The sequence below is a fragment of the Calidris pugnax genome, unplaced genomic scaffold (assembly GCF_001431845.1).
Source record: "Calidris pugnax isolate Ruff unplaced genomic scaffold, ASM143184v1 scaffold14, whole genome shotgun sequence".
Classification (NCBI taxonomy): Eukaryota; Metazoa; Chordata; class Aves; order Charadriiformes; family Scolopacidae; genus Calidris; species Calidris pugnax.
The window spans coordinates 13,222,475-13,249,178 of record NW_015090793.1 but is presented as its reverse complement, the minus strand read 5'-3'; the positions used below and the strand labels follow the sequence as shown (position 1 = coordinate 13,249,178).

The 26,704-nt window shown below is 40.6% G+C and overlaps 1 protein-coding gene across 1 annotated transcript in view; it reads right to left on the bottom strand.

Moving 5' to 3' along the window:
- ATRN (attractin) overlaps nt 1-26,033 on the bottom strand; it is a gene marked incomplete at its 5' end in the record, with an annotated part of 117,056 nt that extends 91,023 nt beyond the window's left edge. Inside the window, 9 exons of the mRNA XM_014966823.1 lie at nt 349-503; nt 2,530-2,713; nt 4,205-4,448; nt 6,168-6,258; nt 7,616-7,784; nt 9,631-9,836; nt 11,863-11,991; nt 21,938-22,051; nt 25,948-26,033. Of these exons, the coding sequence (XP_014822309.1) occupies nt 349-503; nt 2,530-2,713; nt 4,205-4,448; nt 6,168-6,258; nt 7,616-7,784; nt 9,631-9,836; nt 11,863-11,991; nt 21,938-22,051; nt 25,948-26,033 (1,378 nt within the window). The remainder of the gene's footprint in view (nt 1-348; nt 504-2,529; nt 2,714-4,204; nt 4,449-6,167; nt 6,259-7,615; nt 7,785-9,630; nt 9,837-11,862; nt 11,992-21,937; nt 22,052-25,947) is intronic.
- Between the last annotated feature and the right edge of the window lie 671 nt (nt 26,034-26,704).

Sequence of the window (26,704 nt, the reverse complement as noted above, 5' to 3'; positions counted from 1 at the left end):
TTTGAGAAACCATAGATTAAAACACACTCAAAATATCAGAATAGCTGTATGGTTGCGATGGTAGAACAATATGCTTTCTGTTCAAGAAATGATTTTTAATGCCCAAGGTTGCATATAAACTGTTGACCAAATAGCTGTTGCTGTATTTGCCTAGAAATCATTGCACCAGCTCATTTGCTTGGTAATGTGTAGCAAGCTAAACGAGCCTCCCCTGATTATACATTCTTCCGCAGCATGCTTAGTGGCATTCGGTATTATATTCCCAGCATGTAAATTAGTTTTCTTGAAGTGAGCTCTTTTTGAATATCCAAGATTTTTTTTTTTATTATTATTTCTGCAAGAACTTACCAATATCATATGCCATAAAATCTGAAGAAAAGCACTTTGCGCCGTGGCTCATGGAGGTGTCGTTGTGTGTGTTTCCCCCAAACACCAGCATGGTTCCACTCACTATCACAGCCGTGTGCAAATAGCGAAAAAATTTACTGTCTTTAAGAATAGTCCTTCAGAAACAAAAATATATTAATCAAACAGGTTAGTACCTGGCAAAGACAAAGCAATGCAGAAATCCAAGTTGAAGGAGGTTTCAGGGCACAGGGAGGAGTGAGGGGGATAGTATTTAACTATTTTTCCTAATGAGATATTTAACAACCTCCTTTCCAGACTGTTTAATTCCTCCTGTAATTTCATTTTCTCATCTTCCCATCTGCTTGTCAATTTATAAGAGAAATATGTCTATTAAGGTCTCTTTCCAAAGCTATGGATCTTAAAATCATCAATTGCTTCCCTAGGGATTACCAAGTTTTCACACTAACTTGGCTTTTGAGCATAAGCTCACTGATATGGACACTGCCTGGAAGGACTCCAGTATTTTACAGTAACTCTAATTTTACAGTAACCTAAAGAATTATTTCACGCTGGGCATCATCTCTTGCTCAAAACTAACACACCTATTTTAAGAAAATCTATGCAGCCTCCAGTAACAGAGCCCCACAGCTTAATGCCTGTAGAACTCAACACCTCATCTGTGACTAAATCATGAGACGCATTAATCATACTTGCCACTGACCTCACCTTTAATCAGCGTGATTAACAGCACTGCGCACAAAGGGTCACCCTTTGCAGACTTTCCCTGCTGTTTTGAGAGGGTGGGCTCGCAGGAGAACCCTGAGGAAGCCACATCTGTGTCAGGGGCAGCAGTGTGTGTCGCTGTCTGCAGGCTGTCACAGCAGCAGTGCTGCACAACAGCAGCATCCCAAGGGCAGCTCGCACCAAAGCCCAGGCTTTCACAGCCAAATATCCAGTAAATGGTACATCAACAGCCTGGACCAGGGACCTGTTCATAAGGCAGGAGCAGCCACATCGCAGCACACGGGGGCTTTCTGAGCATCACTCTGCTAGGGGAGCAGCGTTCAACTGTGAAGCTGCCAGTCAAAACTCCAGAGGGAACACGTGGAGAAACACGTTTGCCAAAAGATAAAGATCAGGGGAATGCTTTTTGGCCCTTCCAAGAAATCACAAGAAGGACAGTTACCAAAAAATGAAAAAAGGAGTCAATGACACAAAAAAAAACCAATCTAAAGATGAGCAGACACTCCTACTCATCCGGCTGGAAGGCGACCGCTCGCCTGCTCTGACAGCCCTCTCGAGACTGACAAAATAAGTGTGACCAAAGGAAGTTGGTGCTGCAGCAGCTGGGAAGAACATTGTCAGATTTGTGACGTTTTCTGCCTATTCAGCCAGACTCTCCCACTCCACAGCTGAAGTGGAGGATCAAATGAACCAAGAAAGGAAGCATGGTTTATGACTGCATGTACAATGGAGCAGGAAGGAAGGTTTTTGGAAATAAGTCACAAGTTAATTCACTCATCAGTACAGACTCACCAACAGCTGTTGCACAAATACAAGCTATTTTAAAGTCTCAAAAAAGGTGATATTGTGACTCAAATTTGCATGTGTTAATTCAAAAGATAGTATCCTTTTTGTCACAAGCCACAACTTTAAGAAAAAACACAAAATTAAGGAAAATTTATTTTACCTCTAGAGCTCAAAGTTGTGAAGTTTTGCTACGGCATTTAAATAGAACCCACCTTTGGGCAGAAACAAATCACAGAAGATTTCAGCTTAAGAAATTAATGTTTCAAGCAGTTACAGAACCAGAAGAAAATGGGGTTATAATAGAAATTCTTTTGCGGTCTTAACTGCAGAATGAATTATCACTCACTTGACTGCAGTAACTGCACTCATATGCACAGTCTGTACTGCTGGCAAGAAAATCTCATCAAATATTTTTCTTTTCAGCTTTAATACAATAGATTAGAATGGATTTCTTGGCTCGTTTACAGTCTTGATTATATGTTATTATATGATTCTCTATTCATAGGGACATAAAAATAACAGACACAAGAGCACACTATCTATCCTGACTGCAGGTAACTGCGTATTAATGTACCCTTATCAAATACCCCATCCTCTTGTACACTACAAACAAAAACGACAGGGTGGTATCCAGCAAGAAGAACGACTTACCACATACGGGAATCAACTTCATATTTGTATAAGTCATCTGCTAGCCTGTATTTGTTGGCACTGAATGCTTTGTAACCTCCATGGATATAAATTGATCTTGTGCTTGAATCATAAACGCTACTGTGACCGTACCCTCCTTGAACCAAAGCTCCGCTCGTCTGTAAAATGTTCCATGTATTTGTGCCTGAGAAATGAAAAATGTGAGTGACAGAACATGGTTGATTTATCTCCATTAATAATTTCTCAACAAATCTCGTGGTAAAACACATAGAGTTTCCCTTGACTCAGGTCCAGACACTGTCTCTATCACTTCATACCCAAAAATATTCTCCTTCAAGGAGTTCATTGTCAAGAAGTATCGTCAAGTATTTTTAATTAGATCAGAAACATCTCTTCTACAGTCATTTATTACATTTTGAGACAAGCTAAGTAAATGAGAGATAAAAAGTACAGAAATAATATACTGCATTTCAATGACATGAAAATGCCATTATCGGGGCTTGATTTGGAATGGCACCCGAGAGCACTTTTTATATAAATATATATATGTATATGAAAGACAGACAGCAATGAAGGCAAGTATGACTGTGAAGAACACTGCAGTTAAAAACTAATATGTGATTAATGGTCCTGGATCTCACTCACTAAGATAACATTGGTTTGAAGCACTTTAGACATAATATAATGGCAACTGAAACAAAAACTGCTAAATTACACACCAAATCTCTGCAGGAAGTGCAGAATGAAACCCTACACAAGCTTCCTAACTTCAGGGCAGATCAGGCACACAAAAGGCAAAAGAACTGAATAGCCTGCAAGATCACATGTGGGAGAAAAACACCAGAAAACTAAATCACCCAAACCACTGGCGCACACATGCTGGTTTTCTCTAGCTTTAACCTAGAGGAAGAAATCTCGCTCATGTGGACACCAGTGAACCACAATAGGCTACAGTAGATCCTCTGGATGAGGATGACTGAAGGACAACAGGTCAAAAAGTGCAGATAGGGCCACTATTTCTGACAACAACCAGCACATCACATTGAGAACTTCTGTGCTCATCCATGTTCTCTACCCCGGTCAGTGGAGCCAGAGACATGCCTCCAGAGAGCCATTTCAGAGCAGCTAAGTTAGGCAGAAGTTCAGTTCATCTGGAGAGCTTCCTACACTTCTCCACTGATGATACTGGAGATCTCTGAAGTTATACTCTGGACTGTTCCCAGAGTATAACTGGGCAAATAAAAGCCCAGAAAGTCATTCCCTGTTCCCCTAAGCATTTGCTAATCACCACTACTGGAAACAGGGGTATCAGGTCTGAATTGTTACAGTTATTATTGTATTCACAGGATATAAAAACTGATTTCAAAAATACTTGCTATGTCAGAGGGAGAGAGAAAAATTAATTTAAATCGTCCCACAGTTATCCCAGTTTGCCCTCAATTACAGCTTTTTGGTCTTTGGGACCTAACAAGCTGTGTAAAGCTGGAGGCATGTGGCTGCCTGCTGGCTGTCTATATTATACAAACACTGGAAGCTAGATTGAACTCCATATAAATACAAATAGAAGGAGAAGAACACATCTGTCACTGTTTTCTTATGTGAATATGGATCATTTAAATCAATTTTCAAACGAACCATTAGAATTGAAGTGAAGGGTAAGTAGGGCCCCACTCACCCAGGTTGTATTCCTGGACATTGCTGATATACCCGTAAAGAGGGCAGTGCCCAAAGATGACGAGCATGACCGTGCTGTTGTCTTTCAGGGTGACAATGTGTGCTGAATGGCCAACAACAGCGTACTGCTCCTTGGCCTGCAGCGTCACTTGAGTCCAGTTCTGGCTGGGAATGTGGAACACCCACAGCTGGCTGGTCACGTTCCCCGTTGCATCTATTTTTCCACCATACATGTATATTTTATCCTGAAAGAAATTAGATTTAAAATGAGTCCAAGGAGTTTGGTAATTAGGAAACAGCTAATATGTAAGTAATGAAGTTATTATACTTTATCTTCTCTCAGCCTAAGTTTTTCTCCTCTCTCAAGGAGGAGAAAACTATCTCCTTCACCAGTCGCATTTGATATGAAAGCAACCATGACTGCCAGGATTTGTACCCAAGTTCATAATGTGTGAATACCTTTCAACACACATAATTGACCCTACATCAGGGTACAAAGGGGAAAGGGTGTGTGGGGCAGGATTGACCTTCAGAAGACAAACATCAAAAATTAGGTGCCCGTATACTAGCTGAATGTCTAAGCATCCACTATAAAAGACAGTGGAGCCTGGAGAACAATTCAGCTGATCAAAAGCAGGAATGGTGAGCCTACTTTTGAGTGAGCTGACTTGCTCTCCAGATTTCACTACCTGTACTGACTAGGTCTGTTTTCACTATAAACGGAGCTCAGAGGTGCCCAAAGTTAGGCACCTGAAGTGCCTAATAGTAATATTGTAATAACCAAGCTGAATCACTCCCACAGCTTGCAAGTGCAAACAGCAGAAAATGCTGGTAAGAAAGGCAGTTATGATGGAAACTCCTCTGTGTCTGTACACTAATAGCTTTGTCTTCCAAGTTAATGCACTGACAAAAAAAATGAGGACCCTTCACAGAGAAGGGAGCTAGGTTAGTTAGATAGGGTTTTATAAATCAGCTTGTAACAGCTAATTTCCAGAACTCTATCCAGTTTCCTCCATGGGTTTCTCCAGGAACCTGAGTCAGTCAGGAGCCCAAAGCGTGTAGTGGAGTCCTGTCTTCCTACTAATAAGGTGGTGAGAAATTCTCTACTATACCTGGTGCTTCTTGGAAATTCCTGAGAACCACTGCCCATCGCTGACATTAAACCCACTTATCAGACCCTACTTTTGAACAGTTGTTTGCAGAACGAGCATCAAGCCCTCGCAGGTAGAAATTACCATCCTTCTAACAGTTTTTTCAAGTGTTCTGTTTGTGAATGGTGCTGTGCGGATTTTTTCAAGTGTTTATAATTATGCTTTATATAGGCTTGCACTGTGATGAGCTAATTAACATTCAAAGGTCAGTAAAGGATTAGCTCATTTCCTTATCACAGACTTTGCCATTCTGCTCTCAGATGGCCTGCACCCATGGCAAGTCACGCAGGTGAGAAATGAGGTAAGAAGTAGTCAAATCCACTTGTCATTTCAGACTCTGGAAGAACAGATTCACAGGTCTACTGCAAAAGCAGAGCAGGTCCCAAAAATTCCTAATTCACCAGCTCTGCTTTGATGCCCTGGACAACGGAGCTGGTAAAAATATTGATGTGGTTTACACAAAAGGGAAATGGGGAATCAGATGATGTCCAGCAAACTCTAGCCATCAGGCATGTCTTGCAAGCACAGACAGTAAGAAGGAAATAATGGACTCACTGACCTCAGTCGGCCTTAAAATCTCTATGAAAAGGGCAAAGAAGGAACACACAAGCAAAGGCATTACAAACTTCCCAGGATACCAGTCCAACGACTCCCTGAAGTACAAGCACACAGACTGGGATACCCATGGAGAAGCCTTTGAAGGAGAAATGCTTCTCCCAGAGCAAGACTGATCTGTGGAAAGGAGTGGGTGTAGGGGGAAAAAAGGGGGAAATCATTTGGACGATGAGTCTGCAGCACCTATGTTAAACCTACCTTATGTAATGCCAATGAATGACCGTATCTCATCTCTACGGAGTTCACAGTGTTGTTCAATGGAAGCCACTCTTCAGAAATAAGATCATACCTGTATAATAAAGATTGAATTAATTACCTGAGAAGTAGATAATAAAGTTGATAAAATTATTGCTTGTCCTTTCCAGGATTTGTGGGAAATTGTTTTATTTAACAGAAGTCCTACCAAGACTTCAGCATGCACAAAGCCCTCACAGGCTACTTATAGGCCAAAAAAAAAAATTCAGTCAAGCCTGCTTTGTTACTTAATGTCCATGTATTGATTTGCTTTACCCTGAGTTTTTTTTCCGCACCCAAAACCAAGAGGTAATGCATTATCTATTAAGCTATGACAACTTTCACCACATGATCCACCCAAAAGAGCAGAAGTTTACACGAAGCTCAGACAAGTTCCAACTACTTGATAAAAAACCTGCCAATGTTTAAAAGGCACTTTTTAATTATGTCTTTGTCTTTCAAGCGTATTTTTTCTATGAACTTGAAGCAAGATAAGCCCTCCGCCCTGAAAATGGCCTGTGGCTTTTTAGATAAAAGAATGAACTAAACTCGTCAGACTTACAGCCTTATAAAATAAAATCATCTCTGAGAAAGTGTTCAGTGAAGCCACAGGGTATCTGTTGAAAAATCAGCCATGACTTTGAAAGAGTAAATTGTGGATGTAATCAGCAACTATTCTACAACTAAGTGTGCATTTTCAGCTCTTCTTTAACTTCCCCTATAAGAATTATTACTTCTGGATGTGAGTGCAGGACACACAGCTCTCGCTTAGGTCCATGAAAGCAGTGCAGAGGTATCCCCGGGGAAAAAAATCCAGCTTCTGCCTAGATATGCCCAGATAATATTAAGTTCACAAGAGAGGAAGCCTGAAATGTTTTATATGGGGGTTTTCCATGAGGTACACAATTACTATTTGATATCTTAGTTACTGTTAAATCTAATTGCATAAATGTCATCATCCTAAATGCCATACCCTATTTGGTATCCCATCCACTATCCATAAACATGCACAGTAATCAGTATGCATTAATTAAGGAGCCAAACACTCTGAAGTCACACACATATAATATAAGGAAGGGCCAATAACACTGAAGCAAAACTACCCTCTTTGAATACGAGGACAGATATAACTTAGAAGCTAGTTTAGAAATATGCAATGAATTGTTGAATGCTGTCAGAAGCAGATAAATCAAAACTTCACTGAACATCAGGAACCTTACACTTGTTCTTTTCCAAAATTAGCACCCCTTAGCAGTGTTTTCCCAGATGTCAAACGTGACTCTAAGTTTCTATTACTGCTGTTTTCCCCTGGAGATGGAGTGTAGGCACAGCATGTCGGATGGCATTTTCTAAAAATAATTCTCAAATCCAAGCTCTTCTACTTAGACTTTATTATCTAGTTTTATACTCACGCTAAAACCTTCTGAGAGTCAGAATGATTGAAGACATAGCCTCCAACAATCCACATTTTATTGTCATGGATTACAGTTTTGTGAGATGCTCTAGGAAGTTTCGGAAGAGAGTATTCCTCCCGGGTCCAAAACGACCGGTTTGCAGGAACAGGAATTGAACAGCCAGGACCTAGAAAAACAAGGTTTAAAAATTACATTTATTTTTTCCAAAGTCTGTATTTCAGCTAGAGGTCAATATCCTGCACCACAGGTGACAAAGACAGTGTAAAGCCAGGAAACAGGTGAAAGCTGCGATCCTCATTTCTTTCCTCACACCAGCAATCTGTGATGGACCTGGGGTATGATCTCTCAACCATAACCATATACTTCAAATTTAAAATTATTTTCACAACTGAAAAGCAGTTCCAGACTACATGAATCAGTGATGCAACACAGCAGACACTTTGGTCTGTTCTCCCCTGCAGTGACTGCAGGCGGGCACAGCACAGACCCCTTCCCACTCCATACTAGGAGCGTATTTTACAGCAACTTACCTGGCTACCAAGCACCCCTAGAAGCCCCAACACAACCTGCAAAAGCTTCAGGAGACTTGCTTAGCAGTATACTATAAAATTCCATGGGTTTTAGGGCTATCTTTCCCTCTTTTCATTCCTCTCTTTCTCAGCAATACATTTTTGTGAATTGTTCACTTCTCTTTTTTCCCCTGTATTTCTGCTTCTCTTAAACCAACTTTTTCACTGTCAAGCTTCCCTTCACAGTTCCCCATGGCATGCAGAAGAGGAGCAGCAAGTAGGAAGTGAAGGACAAAGCTGTATGGGTGCTGTTCCTTCTCAGTGACACCCATCCACATGCACAGGGTTACTACAGACGACAGAGAACCTGCTGAGGCCTTGGAAAGGGAACAGATTTATCAGGACAACCTTTAGACAGTCACAGAAGTGAATCACTGTGTACCAGAGTTATGGTCTTGACTGTAAGAGATAGCACATGCTTGTTTTTGCAGAGTTTCTACCAGCAGCAATCTTAGGAAAGCAGACTGGAATCTGGTTTATCACCCTTGAAAAACTCCTGCCTTCTGAGGTAGAGTGACCATGTCCAGATGTAAAAAAGTTTCAGAATAGGACCAGGGAGCAGGTTGCATCACATTCTGCTACTGTTTGGTTTGGGGGGGTTCTTCTTTTTACTTCCCCTCCCCATAGACACATAGAGTCACAGAATCTTTACACACTAACCTGCGACAGAAATGAAAGAATGGGAAAAAGAGGGACAGGCTAAAAATTGAGCAAACAGAAGTCCACACACAATGTGTGTCATTGCACAACCAGACTCCATAAACGCATCAGCAGGCACTGCACTGCCTAAGGAGATGTGGTGTCCGGGTGAGTGCAAGCCCTGAAGTATATTACCTGTGGCTGGCTTTATACCTGAAAGGCAGATGCACTCTGTACTGAGGTTACCACTTTCTCCTTAGGGTGCTCCTTTTTCTAACCTGGATTCTTTCCACAGTGGCTAACACACTCTCTGTTTTCGCAGTGTAGCTGCGTAGTAGTAGCAGATGCTGCCAATGCTGTGGGCTGGTTGCATCTCATATGAGACTAACACTTGCATGTTATATCTTTGCAGAGGAAAAATGTATGTTTGCTCCAAACCGTTCCTAAGGCTGACACGGCTGACCAGCACCGCTGGACATGAGAACAAGGCATCTTCTGTGTTCAAACAGTTAACTACTGACACTAGGCTTAACTTCTCTTTAGGTGCACACTAATGAGATTTAAAATTTTTTATCTGATGCTTGCACACAACAAGCTGTTTTTATGGTAGCATAGTTGCTTTAAAAATAATTTTTTACCAAAGATGTATGATCTTTTGGGAAGCATCAGATACTTTGTTCCTAGTCAAAATGCTAATACTTGGCAGGCAGAACATTCTCAAATACTCCCAATAAAACTGCAAGAGCCACACATAGAAAAGGCAACCTCTTAAAAGAGCTTCTCCATATTAATCAGGAGACTTACCTTGCCAGTCTGCAGAGCACAAACACGCCTTAGTATCATTAAAGTTGCAATGCCCTCTCTCAGGTGCCCCACAGTCTTCTGTGCAGTAGGGAATATCACAAGCTTCTCCCTTCCAGTATTTGGCACATTCACATTCCAGAGCATTGCTGCTGTTATTGAGCTTGCACTCTCCTCGGCCGGAGCAATTATTGGGACACATATTGAAACTGCAAACATCAGGGAAAGAAGGTTTGTCAGTAATGAAACAGATTCCCCAAGCCGTACCACTTATTAACAAATAAGAGAGTGATACTGATCAAAAGTTAATACAGCAGTTCAGCTGTTTAACATACAAACCAACAAGAGCAGCTCATTTAGAACCTGATGTGACAGACCTATAGATTTGTTCTCTATCATCTACAGAGCTGCCTCAATTAATGAGTTAAACTTACAACTCCTTTCAAAAATTATCAATATGATTTTTTTAGCCATTTATAATGCAAATGAATTGCCTTGAAACACCCAACAGTAAGTGAAGAATTTAATCAGCACTTAAGGCTTTTGTGGTGTCTATGCAATTTATACTTAAACTACTCACAATTATGTGCTATTCTGGGATCTGCTTACCAAAAGAATACATTTGAGATGAATCCCAAGTCAAAGATGTGCCTGTTTTGAATCATTTCTGATTTTATAATATCTGCAGCGTAGCTGAGGCAAAACCAGATACATCCTTGTTGAAGATCCAAATTCAGAGACCCTATTCTTTTTCAAATTCCAGTTTTTTACCAGTCTATCAACAAGTGTAACTCACAGATTGGGATTAGTACCCAATACTCTCGCTCTCATGCGACAGGTGTAGTCACCGACTCCAAGACCATAATTTCATAACTATTGGTCAGATACCTATCTCCAGTAGTAACTACAAAGACTGTTAAACTGATAATAATAAATACATGCTTTTATCTACTCTCCAAAAAAGGTTAGGAAGACACCTAACAATCAGAACACACTGAAGAAACACAAAAAAGTACTTGAAAATTGTTTGAAATTATCAATAATGTGAAGCCTTAAAGAAATACCAGAACAACTTAAAGGAACTTGAAAAAGGCAGGTTATTCTTTAAGAGAATGACTTTGTTGTATTGCCATGTTGCAATACCGACAGCTGGCGGTAGATGGTGGCATGGTTTATGGTACCAGCCAGACTCAAAACGCTCCTACTTCAGCCGCTATGCTTAAAGTCACTGCACAAAGGCTTCTCATTGTCTTCTGGAGCTTTCAAGGGGTGCTGAATTTTTCAGAGAGTCCACTGTGTGTCCACTAAGTGCTGAATAAGGATGAAAGCACCAAGACTAGCATTCAAAAATTAAGCCCATCATTTTAAGGAAAACTTTCAGTTTTGCAAAAAAAGTCAGTTCTGACCAAAGATTTTGCAGCCCAGTTTTTTGAGACAGAGGTGAGAACTTCTGCAAGTTATACCCAAATTAAAATCTCACAGTGCAGCACAAACACAATTTATATCTGTAGGAGCAAAAAATTCAAACCCCATGATCCTCGGCCTAAGCAAGAAATTCTGTCTTCTCTAGTATGGCCACACTGAGATCAGTTACATCAGTATCTTTCTAAAAGCAGCCAATGAATTAGGGAGTACCCTGGAATCATTTTTAAAAATATTATCAATGACAACTAATTATATAGTAGTGAACAGAAAGCACCCGCCTATAATATTTAAAATAGGAACCACATAACATAACAAAACCATTCCAAACTAAGAAGGAGCCAGATTAAGCAATTCAATCCAAGGACTTAGTAAGAAAGAGCATCCCAAAGAAAACTGCTTGAGAATCCTCAACAGTAGTAACAGTTCAGTGTCCCAAATGAAATGTGTGTTCTTATGCAAAAGAATGTTTGTGCAGAAGTATCTCTGAAGAATGCATAAGAGCACACACATGCACAAAACACACCAATTCTGACTGACTGAATATGATCAAATAAATCTAATAAAATAAATAACATGATGTCTTTCTGAGCAAACATTTGCCCACGCTTACAACTGACAACTGAAGTAAATGCTGAGCACATTACAGTTATTAGCTGTTGCAAGGGTATAATAAAGATAAAAATCTAAATTCAAGTATCTACTCATAATTACATGCTTCAACGGCAATTGCTTATTTCAAGACAAAACTGAGAAAAGAGGAAACCTCCTTTTGCTCAACTTGCAACACCACTTTGAAGTAGTACTACTTACTTATACGTGATGTTAAATCCTGTTAAATTATAGGCAGCATCACTGAAGAAATGAAGAAGAGCATATCCAGAAGTAGCTACAACTTCTGGTACCGTTTCATTGCTATCTTTCTCAGGAACAATAAGACCACTGGAAAAGAAAAAAAACAAAACAACGTTAGAAGTTAAATAAAAGAGAGCAAAGCACAAGAATAAATGCATCGGTATTAATAAAAAAATCGAAACAAGGTAATTATTTGCACTTATTGGAACTATAATGAATTTGCATAAAGTAATCATCATTTTCATAGAGCATTGTTAATAGATTGTTTTTCTTCAACAAAACTCCTTAAATAGTCAAAAGAAAACATCTGGACATTGTGAGTATGCGTACTCAGCCAACCCTCAGGACAACCCCATTCTCAAAGGCATAAGAACCCTCAAGACCCCCTCACAAAGGTAAAACTACATTCTTCAGGGAATACCTTAGTAAGCTGTCTTGCCTGGCTTACTTATCTGCAATACAGTCACCCTGTTACCGACCAAGGAGTGCACACAAATTAGGATATCAAGGCCATCAAGCGTGGCATTACTGCTGCCCTCAACGTGCGCGACTTCAGCCTACAAGAGGAATGGCTGCACAAAGGAAAGCAAATAGAAAACCCTGAAGTAATAAGCTTGGTTCTTCTGAAAGATACATGTATATTAAAGGTGTTTAACCTGAGTAAACCTGAAGCTGTCTACAGTTCCAGTTATTCTTACCATAAATCTACTTTACCCTCCCTTATTACTCTGCCATGATTTAAACAGGACCCATTCCTACCATAAGGTGGCATGTTTGAAAACAGAAATCACTGTGTTCCAGGAGCATAAAACCTGCTGTGCCAAGCCAATCTAAAGGTCTGCCAAGCCCAGTATCTCCTCCTGACTATGGACTACAGCAAATATTTGGGACTGTGACAAATAAAGCAAGTACAGAGCATGTTGGCGACACGTTATCCGGCTTCCAGAAACCCACACTTCAGGTGCTTTGACCTGGAGACTGTACCCAAGTCAGCACATTTAAATAAACCATTCACCCATGCTTCTATCTAACTCCTTTCTCAACCATTTTTACCCTTCTCGTGTGGAAAACCTGCAGCAGGGAGGTCGACAATTTAACTCTGCAGGGGCAGAGAAAGCACTTCTTAGGGCTCACTTTACATTTGCTGCCTGATCCTCCACTGCTGCCTCTTGAGCTCCTCCTCTAGAAGTACAATCACCCTTCACTCACCCTCCTCCTGACATTCACTCTTTCATAAAGTTCCATCTGACTTATCACATCCACATTTGTTGCCTTTTCTGGGCTAAAAGATCATTGTGCTCGCTATTCAGTTAATTCTTCCCTTCTTCCACTGGAGCGGGTCCAGAGAAGGGCAACAAAGATGGTGAGGAGTCTGGAGCACAAGTCTTATGAGGAGAGGCTGAGGGAGCTGGGGTTATTCATCCTGGAGAAGAGGAGGCTGAGGGGAGACCTTATTGCTCTCTACAACTACCTGAAAGGAGGGTGTAGGGAGATGGGGGTCAGTCTCTTCTCCCAAGTCACAGGCGACAGGACGAGAGGAAATGGCCTCAAGTTACGCCAGGGGAGGTTCAGGCTGGATATTAGGAAAAATTTTTTCACCAAAAGGGTTATCAGACATTGGAATGGGCTGCCCAGGGAGGTGGTTGAAGCACCATCCCTGGAGGTGTTCAAAAGACGGGCTGATGTAGTGCTGGGAGGTATGGTTTAGTGATGGTGTTGCTTTTTGTCTGTTGTGCGGGTGTTTATTTCTGTCAAAATTAGGTTGATGGTTGGACAAGATGATCTTTAAGGTCCCTTCCAACCTAGAAGATTCTGTGATTCCGTGATTCCCACCTCATTCACTGCTTCACACTTCTGGTCCCCTCTGGCTGTTTCTCTACAGCCTTCCACATCCTCCAGCTTCTTAGTTTTCCAGGGGTGGTGAAGAGAAGGGCGGATGACAGGCAAGACTATTTACAGTATTTAAGATTGGACACATTGGACACAGTACAGATTTATATAATGGTTTGCCAAAACATTTGGAGTACGCTGAAAAGGAGACTGAATGTCTCTTGAAAAGAGTAACTACTACCTCTTTACCTACTGCACAAAATAGTTTCTATCTGAAAGGAAATGCTTATTCTTCTTTTAACAGAAGCCTGACAACAAGAAAACAAAGAAGTCAATTCCTCCCTCATACAAAAGACATAAGAGCAGGCATAAATTTGAAGTCTATTGAATTTATCTTTTAAAAATCCTTTATCTAAGCAAAGCCCATTGTCTACCACCTCCTATTCACAGTCAGCTGTTATTTTTCTCCTAGAGAACTATCTTTCCCCCAGCCTCAGCCCTATTTGCAAAGGCGAAGTGGAAGCCTTCTGCGAAGCGGAGCCTCCGGAGCGGGGGGTTCCCCGTGGGCCGGGAAGCGGAGGCAGCTCCGGGGGTGCCAGCAGCCACGGAGCCCCCCAGCTCTCCCGGGAAAGCAGCCCAGCCTGGTTTCGTGCCCTGCGACTTCCCAATGTCTGAGGGCACCACCAACTAAAAAGCAACGACAAAAAGAACTCTTCCCCCTGAAAGGAGCTTACTTTTCCTCTTTTCAGACCTATTCAGAACAGAAAGCAAATGCATTTGAAGCCAGTTCCCCAGGAAAACACTCACAGCTATCCACAGCAGCCCATTCACGTTGCCTGGAAAGCACTTTTTTGTGACCTGAATTTCTCTGTCCCCACAATACAATGCAATGGTGTGCTCAAGGAATAACACAGACACCCAGGGATCCATTCCAAAAGCTTGTGCTATAGATTTTGGGGTGTTTGCACCAAGAGTAACAGACGAATGTGTTACCTACGGCGGGGTAAATCTGCAAACTGCACAACAGCCCTTCCTGCACAGCAAGTCTTACCCAGAACAAAAAGATATCTTTCATTTTACCAACATGCCATAAAAACACAGTAACCTGATCCCATGTTTTGGCTACACAACTCCACATTTCATCCAGCACATTTGCTGATATGTAGCTCAATAAGTATTTCCTCATGAGAAAGCCAATTATTTTTTCCTCTCTCAGATCTCAAGGATATGGGATTAAAAGGAAAATTTCACTGCTTTTTCTCCATGTGTAAGAAGTGCCTGTTTCATTCTAAAATTTGAGATTTCCGATCCGAAGATGATCTCTCCCAAAAGACTGTCTCTGGAAACATCAAAGAACAAAAAGTCTAATAAACTTGCTATTTGGTTCATAGTTTTCCTTTGTAATGCAAACTGTAGGATAGCACGTTTCCACTACAGGAAAACAGATACCTGAATATAATTCAGGGGAAGGCAAACTACAGCTTAGGGACTAGAGAAAACTTCTTTGTTCTGGTTTATTCCTCTTCGGTCTTATTCTTGCAGCACTTACCACTGATATTAAAGGGCAATGTAACTGAAAGGCCCCGGTGAGGGGAGAATAACAGCAGTGAAGAATAAAAGTACAGAGTGAATAGTGGGAGTGAAAGAAGACAAAAATCTCCCCCAATAACCTTTCCTAACAAAAAGACTAGCACAGGAAAATTATTTGTTTTCTCTTAGAAATCTCGATTTTGGGATTTGTTTGGGAAGAATGCAGGTACCTCTGTAGCAGAGGCTCTCATCTCATCTCAAACATGCTCCTCTCTTTCCATCTTTTTCTGATGACTCATATGTAAATGTACTAGTGAGGGATGTTTAAAACATCCTCCTATACAAGTTTAAAAAAGCCTGATGAAACTTCATAGATAGATTGTAATTTCATTCAGAGAAAGCCATGAAACAAACACAACACAATGATAATGATCAGGTCTGAGAAAGGTTGAACCTCGAAAACCGTGAATAACTTCCTTTGTGAACAGCATCATTTTGAATAAACCAGCACAAACAGAATTTACATTATCTGCCATGAAAAAAAAAAACACCAATAGGCAGAATCAGAATGATAAAGAATTATGCAAAACTTCCTTTAATCTACAATCCAGAATCTCTGAGAGACTCAACTCTGGCCAAGATTAGTCTATTTCACAATGTACCGCATCTATTTCTTTTTATAAGGTTTCAAAACATTTTGCAATCATCACTACTCCAAAGCAAATAAATACTCCTACTCATCAGCTCAGCTGTCCAATGACACTATTTCTTAGGCATTGAAAGGCAAACCCCTGCTTTGCCCTGAAACAACTTCTCTTTTCTGTGTGCTGGGTTTTGTAGAGCCAGTGGCAGAGTAAAAAACAATATCCAGGAGCCCTGACTTCTCTCTCACCCTGCACACACTGCCTGCCTCACTCTCTCCCCTACACCAGAGAAAAACAGGAATTATTTAAAACAAAGGTCATCTCTTCTATCACTTTTCCTTGATTTCCTGTGTCAGCATCTCACCATTTTCTCCTGACACACAACCTGCCAGCCTGGCAGAGACCAAAAATGTAAGAAGCTCTACTGAGCAGAAAACAGTCAAAAAGGAAGAAGATGGGAACCAGGAAAGGAGAGGGAGACGATACAGAGTATGGATCACAGAGAACAGGAAGGATAAAGGTGATACCAGAACATTGGTAGTACAGTGGCTTCTCAATCTATTGAAATGCAATGAGAAACCATTATCTTATCTTAATTTTTATACTTTGACCCATCTGGAGACACATGTGTGCAAAACAATACCGTTTCTTCCTTATTAAAAACCAGTCCCTGCGCATCACCATAATCCCAAAAGTAAACAAAAAAATAAACAAACCGAAAATAGAAATTACAAGAGACTAATAATAAATCAATGCTAAAAAAAGGAGGGGGATGGAAATAAGGAGACATTTCAAATTGATTTTCTTAAAGGAAAAGCTCAGATTCTTGTGCAGAAAGATGACTCCCAAACACAGACTTTTAAGGAAGCAAAGCAATTACAATGACACTTATAAAAATAAAGACTCATTATTGAGAGCTGGCAACACCTCGCAGTACAATTTTTCTTGAATCCATCTTCCCCTGTCACACGACAGACAGACCCAGCTGCTGCAGCAGCAGCACAGGGCCAGCCTGTCCACCCCCACAGCCCTTGGGATCGGGGGGGCTTGCCCCAAAAATCTCTTCAGTTCTTAACATGATGTTCTTCCTTTCAGAGCCAGCAGAACACGGACAAGCCATAAACATACCAAGATGTGTCTCATGAGCCATTCAGTAATTTTTAATGATTATGTCACATGGTGCGTATGACTGTAAAAGCCGTATTTCAAGAGAACACGGACTAAAAAGCCTCAAAAGAAATAACACCTATTTTGCCATTACAGTGAAGAAATACTTTAAAAATTTAAAAATTATTTTAGTACCTAGTCTTGGAGAGACAAATCGTGCTACTGGCGATGGCGCAAATATCTTTTCATTTTTTAAAACCTAAAGTCTGTTACCTGTTACCTGTGAAGCACAGTACAGGATATTTGAATTAATGAAAAAAAAAAAAAAAAAAAGAAAATCTTATTCTTCAGTCCATCAGAAACAGTTTAAGCAAAAAAAACTGAGAAAGTGAAGAACTAAAGAAACTTTCTGCTCTGCACTTCCTTTACAGGCCTCGATTTAACTCGGAAGATTTATCCTTTCAAAACTCTAAAAGAGAAACTCTCTTTGTCCATCTTGTCAAATTGATTTGATGTTTTTGGAGGGGATTACAGGTTTAGTGAACAAAAGCAATTTTAATACAATGCATTTACATTTCTCTAAGAAATCTGACTTTCCACCACAAAGACATTTTGATTAATCAATTCTCATGCATTCAAAGAACCAGTGGGCTCCCTGACAGGCTCACGAGTATATGTAAACAAGGGAACATCATTCAGCAGGTACATTTCTAGCAAAATCACAAATACATTTGCTCCTCACGTTACACTGATTTCTTTTTTAAATCAATGCTCTAGAAGTTATCCCGGATCCAAAGAAAACACATAGAGCAAAATAATAAATAGTTAGACAACAGCCTGCTAGAACAAAAAGTCAGCTGGACTGCTCCACGAGCGCAGTGTGTGCATGATGACCGTATCACAACACAGTCCAGCACAGGGTCGTAATATAAAGTACCACCTATCCCCTATCTCAGGACGCAGAATAAAACCCGATTTGGGAAGTGATGGTTGATTATGTGCTGAGTGCCAGCTTCATCAGAGGAGGGCGAGAACACCGATAGGCAAAAACTCGGCTCCACACATGAGCAAAGGTCACATCCAGTGCGTGCTTTGAAGCAAATAGAGCAATAAAACATAAGCATTAAACAGTCCATTTGTCTTCTTTCATAGAACCATAGAATAGTTTGGGTTGGAAGGGACTTTCCAATGTCATCCAGTCCAACCCCCCTACAATTAGCAGGGACATCTTCAGCTAAGTCAGGTTGCTCAGAGCCCTGTCCAACCTGACCTTGAATGTTCCCAGGGATGGGGCATCTACCACCTCTCTGGGCAATGTTTACACAGAGCACGTACACCCACAGTGAACAGGCAGTTCGTTCTCGGCCTGTATGTGCCAGAGGCAAGGACCACTTCTTCCTATATGTCTATAAAAGATCAGCCCTAAGTTGATTAGCTCCTCTGGATATTCTCCTAACACAACTAGTACCGACTCAACATGCTTTGTGCCTTTCCCACTGTAATTAATCCTCGTTAGCAACCCCCCTGCTGTTACCAGCTGATCACTTGCTCTAAGCAATGTAAGACCAGTCGATGGTGAGGGGTAAGCAGGGTTTGTGGGTCAGTTCAGGAAGGGCACTGAGGACAAAGCAGAAGAAAGAGAGAGCCTTTGCATGTGCCCATGGCAGCATACAATTTCTGGCAAAGAATTGAGGGAATAGAACGAAAAAAAATAGAAGAGGGACAACCATACGATGTATGAGGAGAAGCAGATAGAATAAGGTTTGCTTAGCCTGGAGGTGAGACAGCTGAAGACAGGGTTAAATCTAATTGTTGCCTTCAACTACCTAAGGAGAGATTACAGAGGAGATTGCACCAGAGGCTCGAAGAAAAAGGGCATGAGGCAACAGACACAGCTTGCAGCAAAGGACATTCTGATTAGATATTAGATATCATTATAAGATTATTTTAATTATTTATTTTTTTTTTTAAAACATGGGGTGGCCAAGCATTGGACCACTGATCTAGAGGATCAATGAGATGTCCATCCTTAGGAGAAATTCACATCTTGACTGGGCAAGGTCTGGAGCAAGGGCCTGATCCCGCTCTGTAGCTGGCCTTGCTTTGAGAGAGGGGTCAGACCAGGGTCCCTTCCACCCCAACTCACTCCATGATGTGTGCCTAGACTCAAACTCATTACCTGCAGGTAACAAGAGGAAGGTGAGCTGCTCCTGTCCTCTGAGGGTACAGGAGCTCAAACACAGAGGCACAGCAGAGCAGCCAGCTTGGCAAGTGACCGTGGGGCAGCCCCTGCCATCAGTCAGCGCTGCCACCACCACCACCACCATTCATCTGGCACCTGACAGCAGCCACGAGGTGCTTCTGAGTGGTCTCACCCCCCAGCGCCAAGTGCAGAGACACGGCCAAAGGTCTTGAAAAAGAACGACTGTCTTTGAAGAGGAAAACGTGCCCCCCCCCTACAATGACCAGCGCAAAACGAAAACACAAAGGTGCAAAAGCAGCTCCAGTAAATGTTTAACACGGAGTAAAGGTGAAAACACAGCCAACAAAGTTCACAGCTGATGAGTGTGGTTTATATCTGCTTCAGATTTCTGCACTCTGTGCAGACGAACACGCCGGATTTCTGTTTCCTCCATGTTCTTTTATTGCATGTTTGAAGCAGAAGATTTACAGTGTCTCACGTTGTCTATGATCACAAATATAAACCAGCAAAGATATTTTTAACCCTGCTTAATAGAAATAAAAAAAAAAAAGCTTAATGTACAGGACCGGGCTGCCCTGGGGGCACTCAGGCTATAAGGAGTTTAGTGAACAGTTTATGCAGACACTTGCACTGTGTAAATTATGCAAATATTTATCACAGTTAAAAGTTGATTTAAAACCAATTTGTAGTTTCTCCATAGTCCAGTACTGAGGATTTCCAGGATCGTTTTATATTCAGTGTAAATAGCATATTGTGAACAAATATAAGCGAGCAGCAGCAGGTCAAGAAAAATAAGATAAGAGCAGTGAAGAAGTGAGGGCTGAGCCAACTGCTGTAAAAAGACAGGGAGGTAACAACAACAGAGCTGTAGAGAGGGAGGAATTTACAATGTTTGTCAACAAACTCTGAAAGTTTACAGTGTCCGGCCCTACAAAGCTTGATCTTGCAAATCCCCTGAAACGGTGCAAAAATAGTTAACAGTGAAATATGGTTACAGTTAACATTAAAATGGAACATAAGCCAAGAGAGATAAAATACGAACACTGCTCTTGAAAAATTCTACTGCACTTTATATTTGTACCAGTAAAAGGTATTTTTCAACAGATGCTTTTCTGTACTTCATCAAAATTATAAGCATCTGCTATTTCCTCAACTTGGTTTACTGAACAACACAGCTCACTACTAATGAAGATGAAATTCAAATGTCATCTAAAGAAGCAATTTAAAAAATAATTGAATTTTTTTTCCTACCTCAAAAATGTTATTGTATTAAGCTCACACTTGCTTGTCCTCAGGCGCAGACTTCCTAGTGATTTACAGATGATTTTAAAGCCTGAACCATAATTGTTAATGCTGTGAACTACTTATAACCTCAATTTTAAAAGCCTATTAATTTTGGGGAAACACACAAGAAACCGCAGGCACAAATCATGATCATTTCACCTTTTCAACAGCGTGTTAAAAAATAGCTCGATTAGAACAAAATGACTGAGTAAAGATGACATTTCTTCCTTTTCCTGCATATCAATTCAGTGCATGATACCAGATGAGCGCTTCCAGGTTTTTTTAGGGAGCGGTTTTAGAAGAGAGAAGGTTTTTTCTTCTTCAGAGGGGCCAAGAATAAAATACCAATTCACTCGTGCATCCCATTTTGACCTCAGGGTAGTCTGAAGGTTTACAGGAAGCATTCTTTCACTACAAAACAACTCTGCATTTTCAGTTGAAGACCCAAAAAAACATATACTGTTCTTAATGCTTTTTAGTCAACTTTTTGTTCCTATGCTGATCTTCTCTCATAGAGATTACAAGAATTTTTTAGAATTAACATAAAGTATTTTTAGAACTTCAGCTCATAAATGAAAGGAAGCACAGCAGAAGGTTAATTCTGGAAATAGTTAATCACCCACTTGGAACAAGCAGAGTCCAAAGGGAACCATTATTTTTTTCCATACACAATTTGGGATTCTTTTTCTAATTTCAGCTAAGAGAATAGAAAACATAAGGTGGTGTTTGTCACTGCAAGACTAAAGTATATAAATGCACAAGTTATATTTAGGTTTCTTCGTGAAATGTCGACAAGTAACCAGCAAACACAAATTGGTCTCTCACCACAGACAGATGAGCCAAATAACAGTCACTCGTCAGAAGAACAGATCTTTTTACATATTTTTACAAGGTTGTCTGACCCATCATTGTTGTTTCTGAACATGTTCTGAAGAGTTAAAAAAATTAAAGTTTAAGGTACATTAGGATATACACAGTTCTACGAGACCTATATATGTCTGCAAGGTTGATTAATTGGCTTTTGCCTTCTGTCAGCATTGACATACTATGAGTCAAACTTAAGTCATGTTCAAACTTGATAAATGGGGTAGTTTTCAACTTCAGAAGGAGCCCGCACGCTGAATCATCTCAAGCTCAACCAGATAACAATAATTTTTTGTCTCTCAAATAATCAGGATTTGGAAATGAAAACATAATACTTACACGCTACAGTGTAGTAACGTGATTTGTTCATTGTAAAAGCAAAAACAACTCCTTAATTGTTTATGCTGACGATGACTGCACAAAAGGACACTTGCTTTATGTGCTGTATTTGCAGCATTATATATTTAGATTACTGGAACATATCTATACTGCTAGAAGCCACATTTGACTCAGGCTCCAAGTTAAAGAAATATGATTGTTTACAGTCAGATTCTTACCAAGGGGAACTTACCTAAAAGCTGCCAGTAAGGGAGCGTAAATTGAATCTCCGTCATACACATACAAGTGGTCCCAACTGCACTCCGTGGCAAAATGATTGAATCGAAGCCTAAGGATTGTGTTTGGCCTGTAAAAAATTATAATAAATAAGAGATTTGTAATTAGCCACTTGACACACACGGCAAAGTCCCTCCAACAAACTTCTCCGGTGTGAAGCTCTTTTCTAAACAAAACTAAAACTGAGTGACTCAGCGTAACTGCAGATGCATCAAACATGCTGTGGCATTCTTTTTTGGTGTTGCACACTCCCCTGGTATTAAGCAACAGATTCTTTATGGTTAGAAAAACCGTGTCCTTAAATTTTTCCCCACCAACAAGGGCAGAAATTGAAAAGCAGGCACTGCCAGCCCTCCACTCTTTACCAGTACCGACACCCCTAATGACAGGGTTTTGCAGGGGAAAGCACAGGAAGTCTACATGGACAATACATTCACGTGTCTATGTGGAACTTGGAGACATGGTTTAGTGGTGGGCTTGGTAGTGTTAGGTTTAAAGTTGGACTCTATGATCTTAAAAGTCTTTTCCAACCTAAATGGCTCTGTGATTCTATGAAGAATCACAGCCACCATCAGGGAACTAACCTGAGCTCTTTTTCTTGTTCAAGGGATTTTCTGCAGGCTGATATGATTACAATGGCCTGAGATTATTTATTTGCCCAGAAGCTGGCAGAAATCCTTCTTCTGTTACTTTATTACTTCTGGTGTACTGCAGCACAGCCCTCCTGAGGGAAGCCCCTCCAAACTGGAAATTGGAAATATGCCTCAGTGGATGCTAACTAAAGACATTTTCAGTCTTGCTCGCTACCTTCTGGGAGCGTTAGAAAACAGGTCAAGAGAATGCAGAATCATTTTCTACAGGATGGGAGGCCCTGGGGCTTTACTTTTTTCAAAAAGGCACATCTTCGATTATTACTTGGACTTTCAAGATGCAGTAATCACCCACTGCCCCTCATTCCTTACAAATGCTAATCAGGTTGCTTGACTTTCTTCTGGAGATGCGTTACAAAAAATACTGGGACATCTGACAATGCACAAACTGGAATTCCTGGGAAGAGATCTGCTGCCTTACACCTGAATGCAGTGGGGCCAGCACATCCTGATGTTAACACCACTGGTCAGGTCAAGAAGAGTTTACTCTGTTGACTTACTAAGCTAAGAGAAGACCATCAAAGGGCCTGATCTTCTGAGATGTTTCAGCAGGATAAAGGTTTTATTTAGCTGATAGATGGATGGGAAAAGTAGTTCAGACACCAAAAAACATCAGCATTTCTCTCACTCCATACACAAAAGATGCCCACTAAGCTATAACCAAGCAACATATATTTAGATACCATGAGTTTCATGGCTAATATGCAAAAATACCTCTAAAGAGAATCACACAGAAGCCACAGCAGATATAAAATTTAGGGCTCAGCTCAAGGAGGGTGAAAACACCACTAACATTGTGCTGCTTGGACCCTGAGATAAAAAGGAAGTGCATTTATAACAGCACTGCTTTTTCCTACCCACAGCTGTAGCTGTTGAAAGGATAGATGAAAGCGATTAGGATCTCTTCAACAGCATTGCCCTTGGGTTCAGATTAAATCCTTGTTCATCCTAATCAAATAAATTAATAAAATGTCAGCTTGCCATAGAGTCCTTCTTTCCCACAGAAGGGGAATTCTTTAGGGAGTTATTCTGCAAAAGAGTATTTTTTGATAGGCACAATGGTCTACTCCAGGCCTTTGAAAAAGAGCAGCAGGTGTAACTCAAGGATAATGTCTTGCTTAAAGAAAAGGTACAAATAGTACTCAGCATTTCAAAACTGAGCAGCCTATGAAATTGTAGGGGGTTGTCTTCTATTTTAACCATCTGACGGCTGCAGAGCAGAAAGAAATACTTAATCAATAAAAGCTTTACACCAAGAACAAAAAGAAAGATACAGCTAACAACTCATTAGGAGATAGCACTCATTTGCAGAATCACAAGGCACATGGCTACAGCTTCTGCCTCAGACAGGCTTTATCTCATCTGCCTTGCCTCATGCTCCTGGGGAAAAATGAAAAGGACACCCCCGGGATGAGGACACAGCACAGACACCAGCCAAAAAGAGCCAGGAATGATGCAAAAAGGAAATGAGTACAGTAAAGAACACATGGCTTATTTTACATCTGAATTTATCTGCTGTCTTCAATTGCACATTTGGATTGTACCTTTATTTGCTCGCCTCAAAAGCCCTCCAAATACCAGTACGCTGGCACCGAGGTGAGGGCACTCAGCAGAATTTAACAGCTTTGCAGAAGCTGTTTTCCGAGTCCAGATCTCTCTGGGAATTTCACATTTGGCAGAGAGCTTGGGCTATTTTCACAAGGGTGCGTATTTCAACTGTTTTAATCAGCGTGATTATCTCCTTTCTGTTTACCACCGTCCTCTGATAGCAGGGTACAAAGAATCAGAAGCAGGAAAAACATACCGACTTAAATGCCTGGCACAAAAGGAGGAGGAACATTCTCGTACACCTCTTAACAGCAAGTAGCATCTCACTTCAAACCCCACAAAGTGATAGTTCTCTAGGAAGCCTCTCAGTACTAGCAAACAAAGGCTGATGGAGCAGTTATGGTGACATTATCGGGGACCCATGAGCAACACTTCACTTCTGATAAAAACATGACTCACGTTATCCTTTAGAAAAAGAAGTTACAAGTGTTAAGCTGGCTCTACTGGAATTGCTGAGGCTGGTTTGTCTGTAATAACATTCTTGCAAAACATTATTTAATTATTTGTGATTCCAAACTGGCCACAGTTGTATTTTTACTACCTGCAAAAATTAAGAGGTGTTGCCACTTACAGCATCTAACTTTGATCTTAACCACATTAAAGAACTGGGCTCCTTATATAGTTAATAGTGAGTGGTAGGCTCTCAATTTCAGTGCTCTAGATGGCTTTCTGGAACAGCTTAGCCCTTACCGTTGAATATTCTCGGAGCTTAGGTATTTAAGTTACTCATCCAAAATAAATGTCTGAAGTAGACGAAATGAATACCAATTCCCCTCCACCCATTGGAGCTCCCAATCATAGAGAGAAAAACTAAGGGAAAAAGTGTACCCTGGGCTTTTAGTAATTTCTGATCCTCCAAGATGCCAAGAGACCTCAGCTTACAGGCGTTCAACACAAGTGAAATCATTCATCCTCTCACATGGTCCTATTCACAAACCTCTCCACTCACAGATTCGGGGAACAGTACAGAATGTGACTTAACACATAGCTGTTAACACACAGCATCATAACTGACCATGCAAAGTTTTACAGACTCTACAAATTGATTTTACAGTCCTGGCGTCAGCCTGGTGCTATGAAAAACATATTTCAACAAGTCAGAGGCTCTGAACTGCTGCACCATTAATCAGGTGACAGTCAGAGGATACACACTAAATAGGCTACTCCCAAAATCTCAGCAATAAATCACTGAAAGCAATATAAAGATCAAATACAGGAAGAGCAGAGAAATGAGGGGAAGAGGTTTAAGAGACTTCTTGCAAAAATTGTGAATGGTCCCTCTGAAGTCCTCATGACCTAGTGAGTAAATAATCATCTGAAGTGTATCATTACAGAAACTGATTCTTCATGAATAAAGGCTTTAATAGTTTGCTCTATTTTGTTCATACTGCCAAAAAAATCCCATACACAGCGAATCCCAAAGATCTAAATGGCCCACTGCAATAACAGTTAAATAATTTTTAGTTCTTAATTTATTTACACAGATGCATTTATTCTCATTTTCCACATGCAGTTTCAATGTTCAATTTTACACAGCAAACTTGTGACTGAGAAGTCAGTTTGGAGGGAAGAACTAAGTGCTGCTCTACCTAGTTTTAAGAATAACAAAAAAGAATGATGAGACCTAAAAATAATCAATGAAGATAAACCACACATCAAAGTCACAATAAGCAAATTCACAAAAACCCAAGATGCTTACTACACTCACCTTCCTTCAATGAGCCAGGTGCACTTTGTTTTGTATTTGTAATTTCCAGGCCCATCCGTTACATACCCTGAAGGTCCAGTGAGTCTGGAAACAGAAAATAAAGACAAGCATTAGTCTCTGATGGTAGTAAACATTCATACAGGATTTCCTAAATTTAGAAGATCCATCATTAGATTTTCATTTACTTAAAAGCCACTACAAACAAACCAACAACTATAACAACTATGCAACAAGAAAAACAACAACAACAACAAAAACCAATCGGGCAATCAGGATTCTCCTGTTAAACTCTGTACATGCTTTCTGAGGATTTTCCCTGAAGAACAACAGTTGAAAGCAACAGTTTCTCTACCAGATTGATGGCATTGTTTCAAATCAGCACCCTAGGGTAAAAAAAAAAGACCTTCCTCCATAAACAAAGACAAATATGCACACTAATACCACACAGCCAGCAAAAGGAATTCCCTAACAGAAATGCCAAAGTTATTCCTAAAACAGTTTTGACAAACCACACAACTCCTGCAAGAGGTTCAAATGTGGTCCATGGCGCAACCTCTTGCCCATTCTGTATTTGACTCTTCACAAAGTCCTTTACGGCCTCCTGAACAAAGGACTGATCCCTGTAACCCCCTAGTGCCGAATAAGACCTTAATTCCTCATCCATCTGGGGCTGCATAACTCAGGATTATGTCAGAGCGTGGCTGTTCCAGGCATCCCCCACCTTCGGTAGCATGTTCCTATCCCCATGTCATCCCAT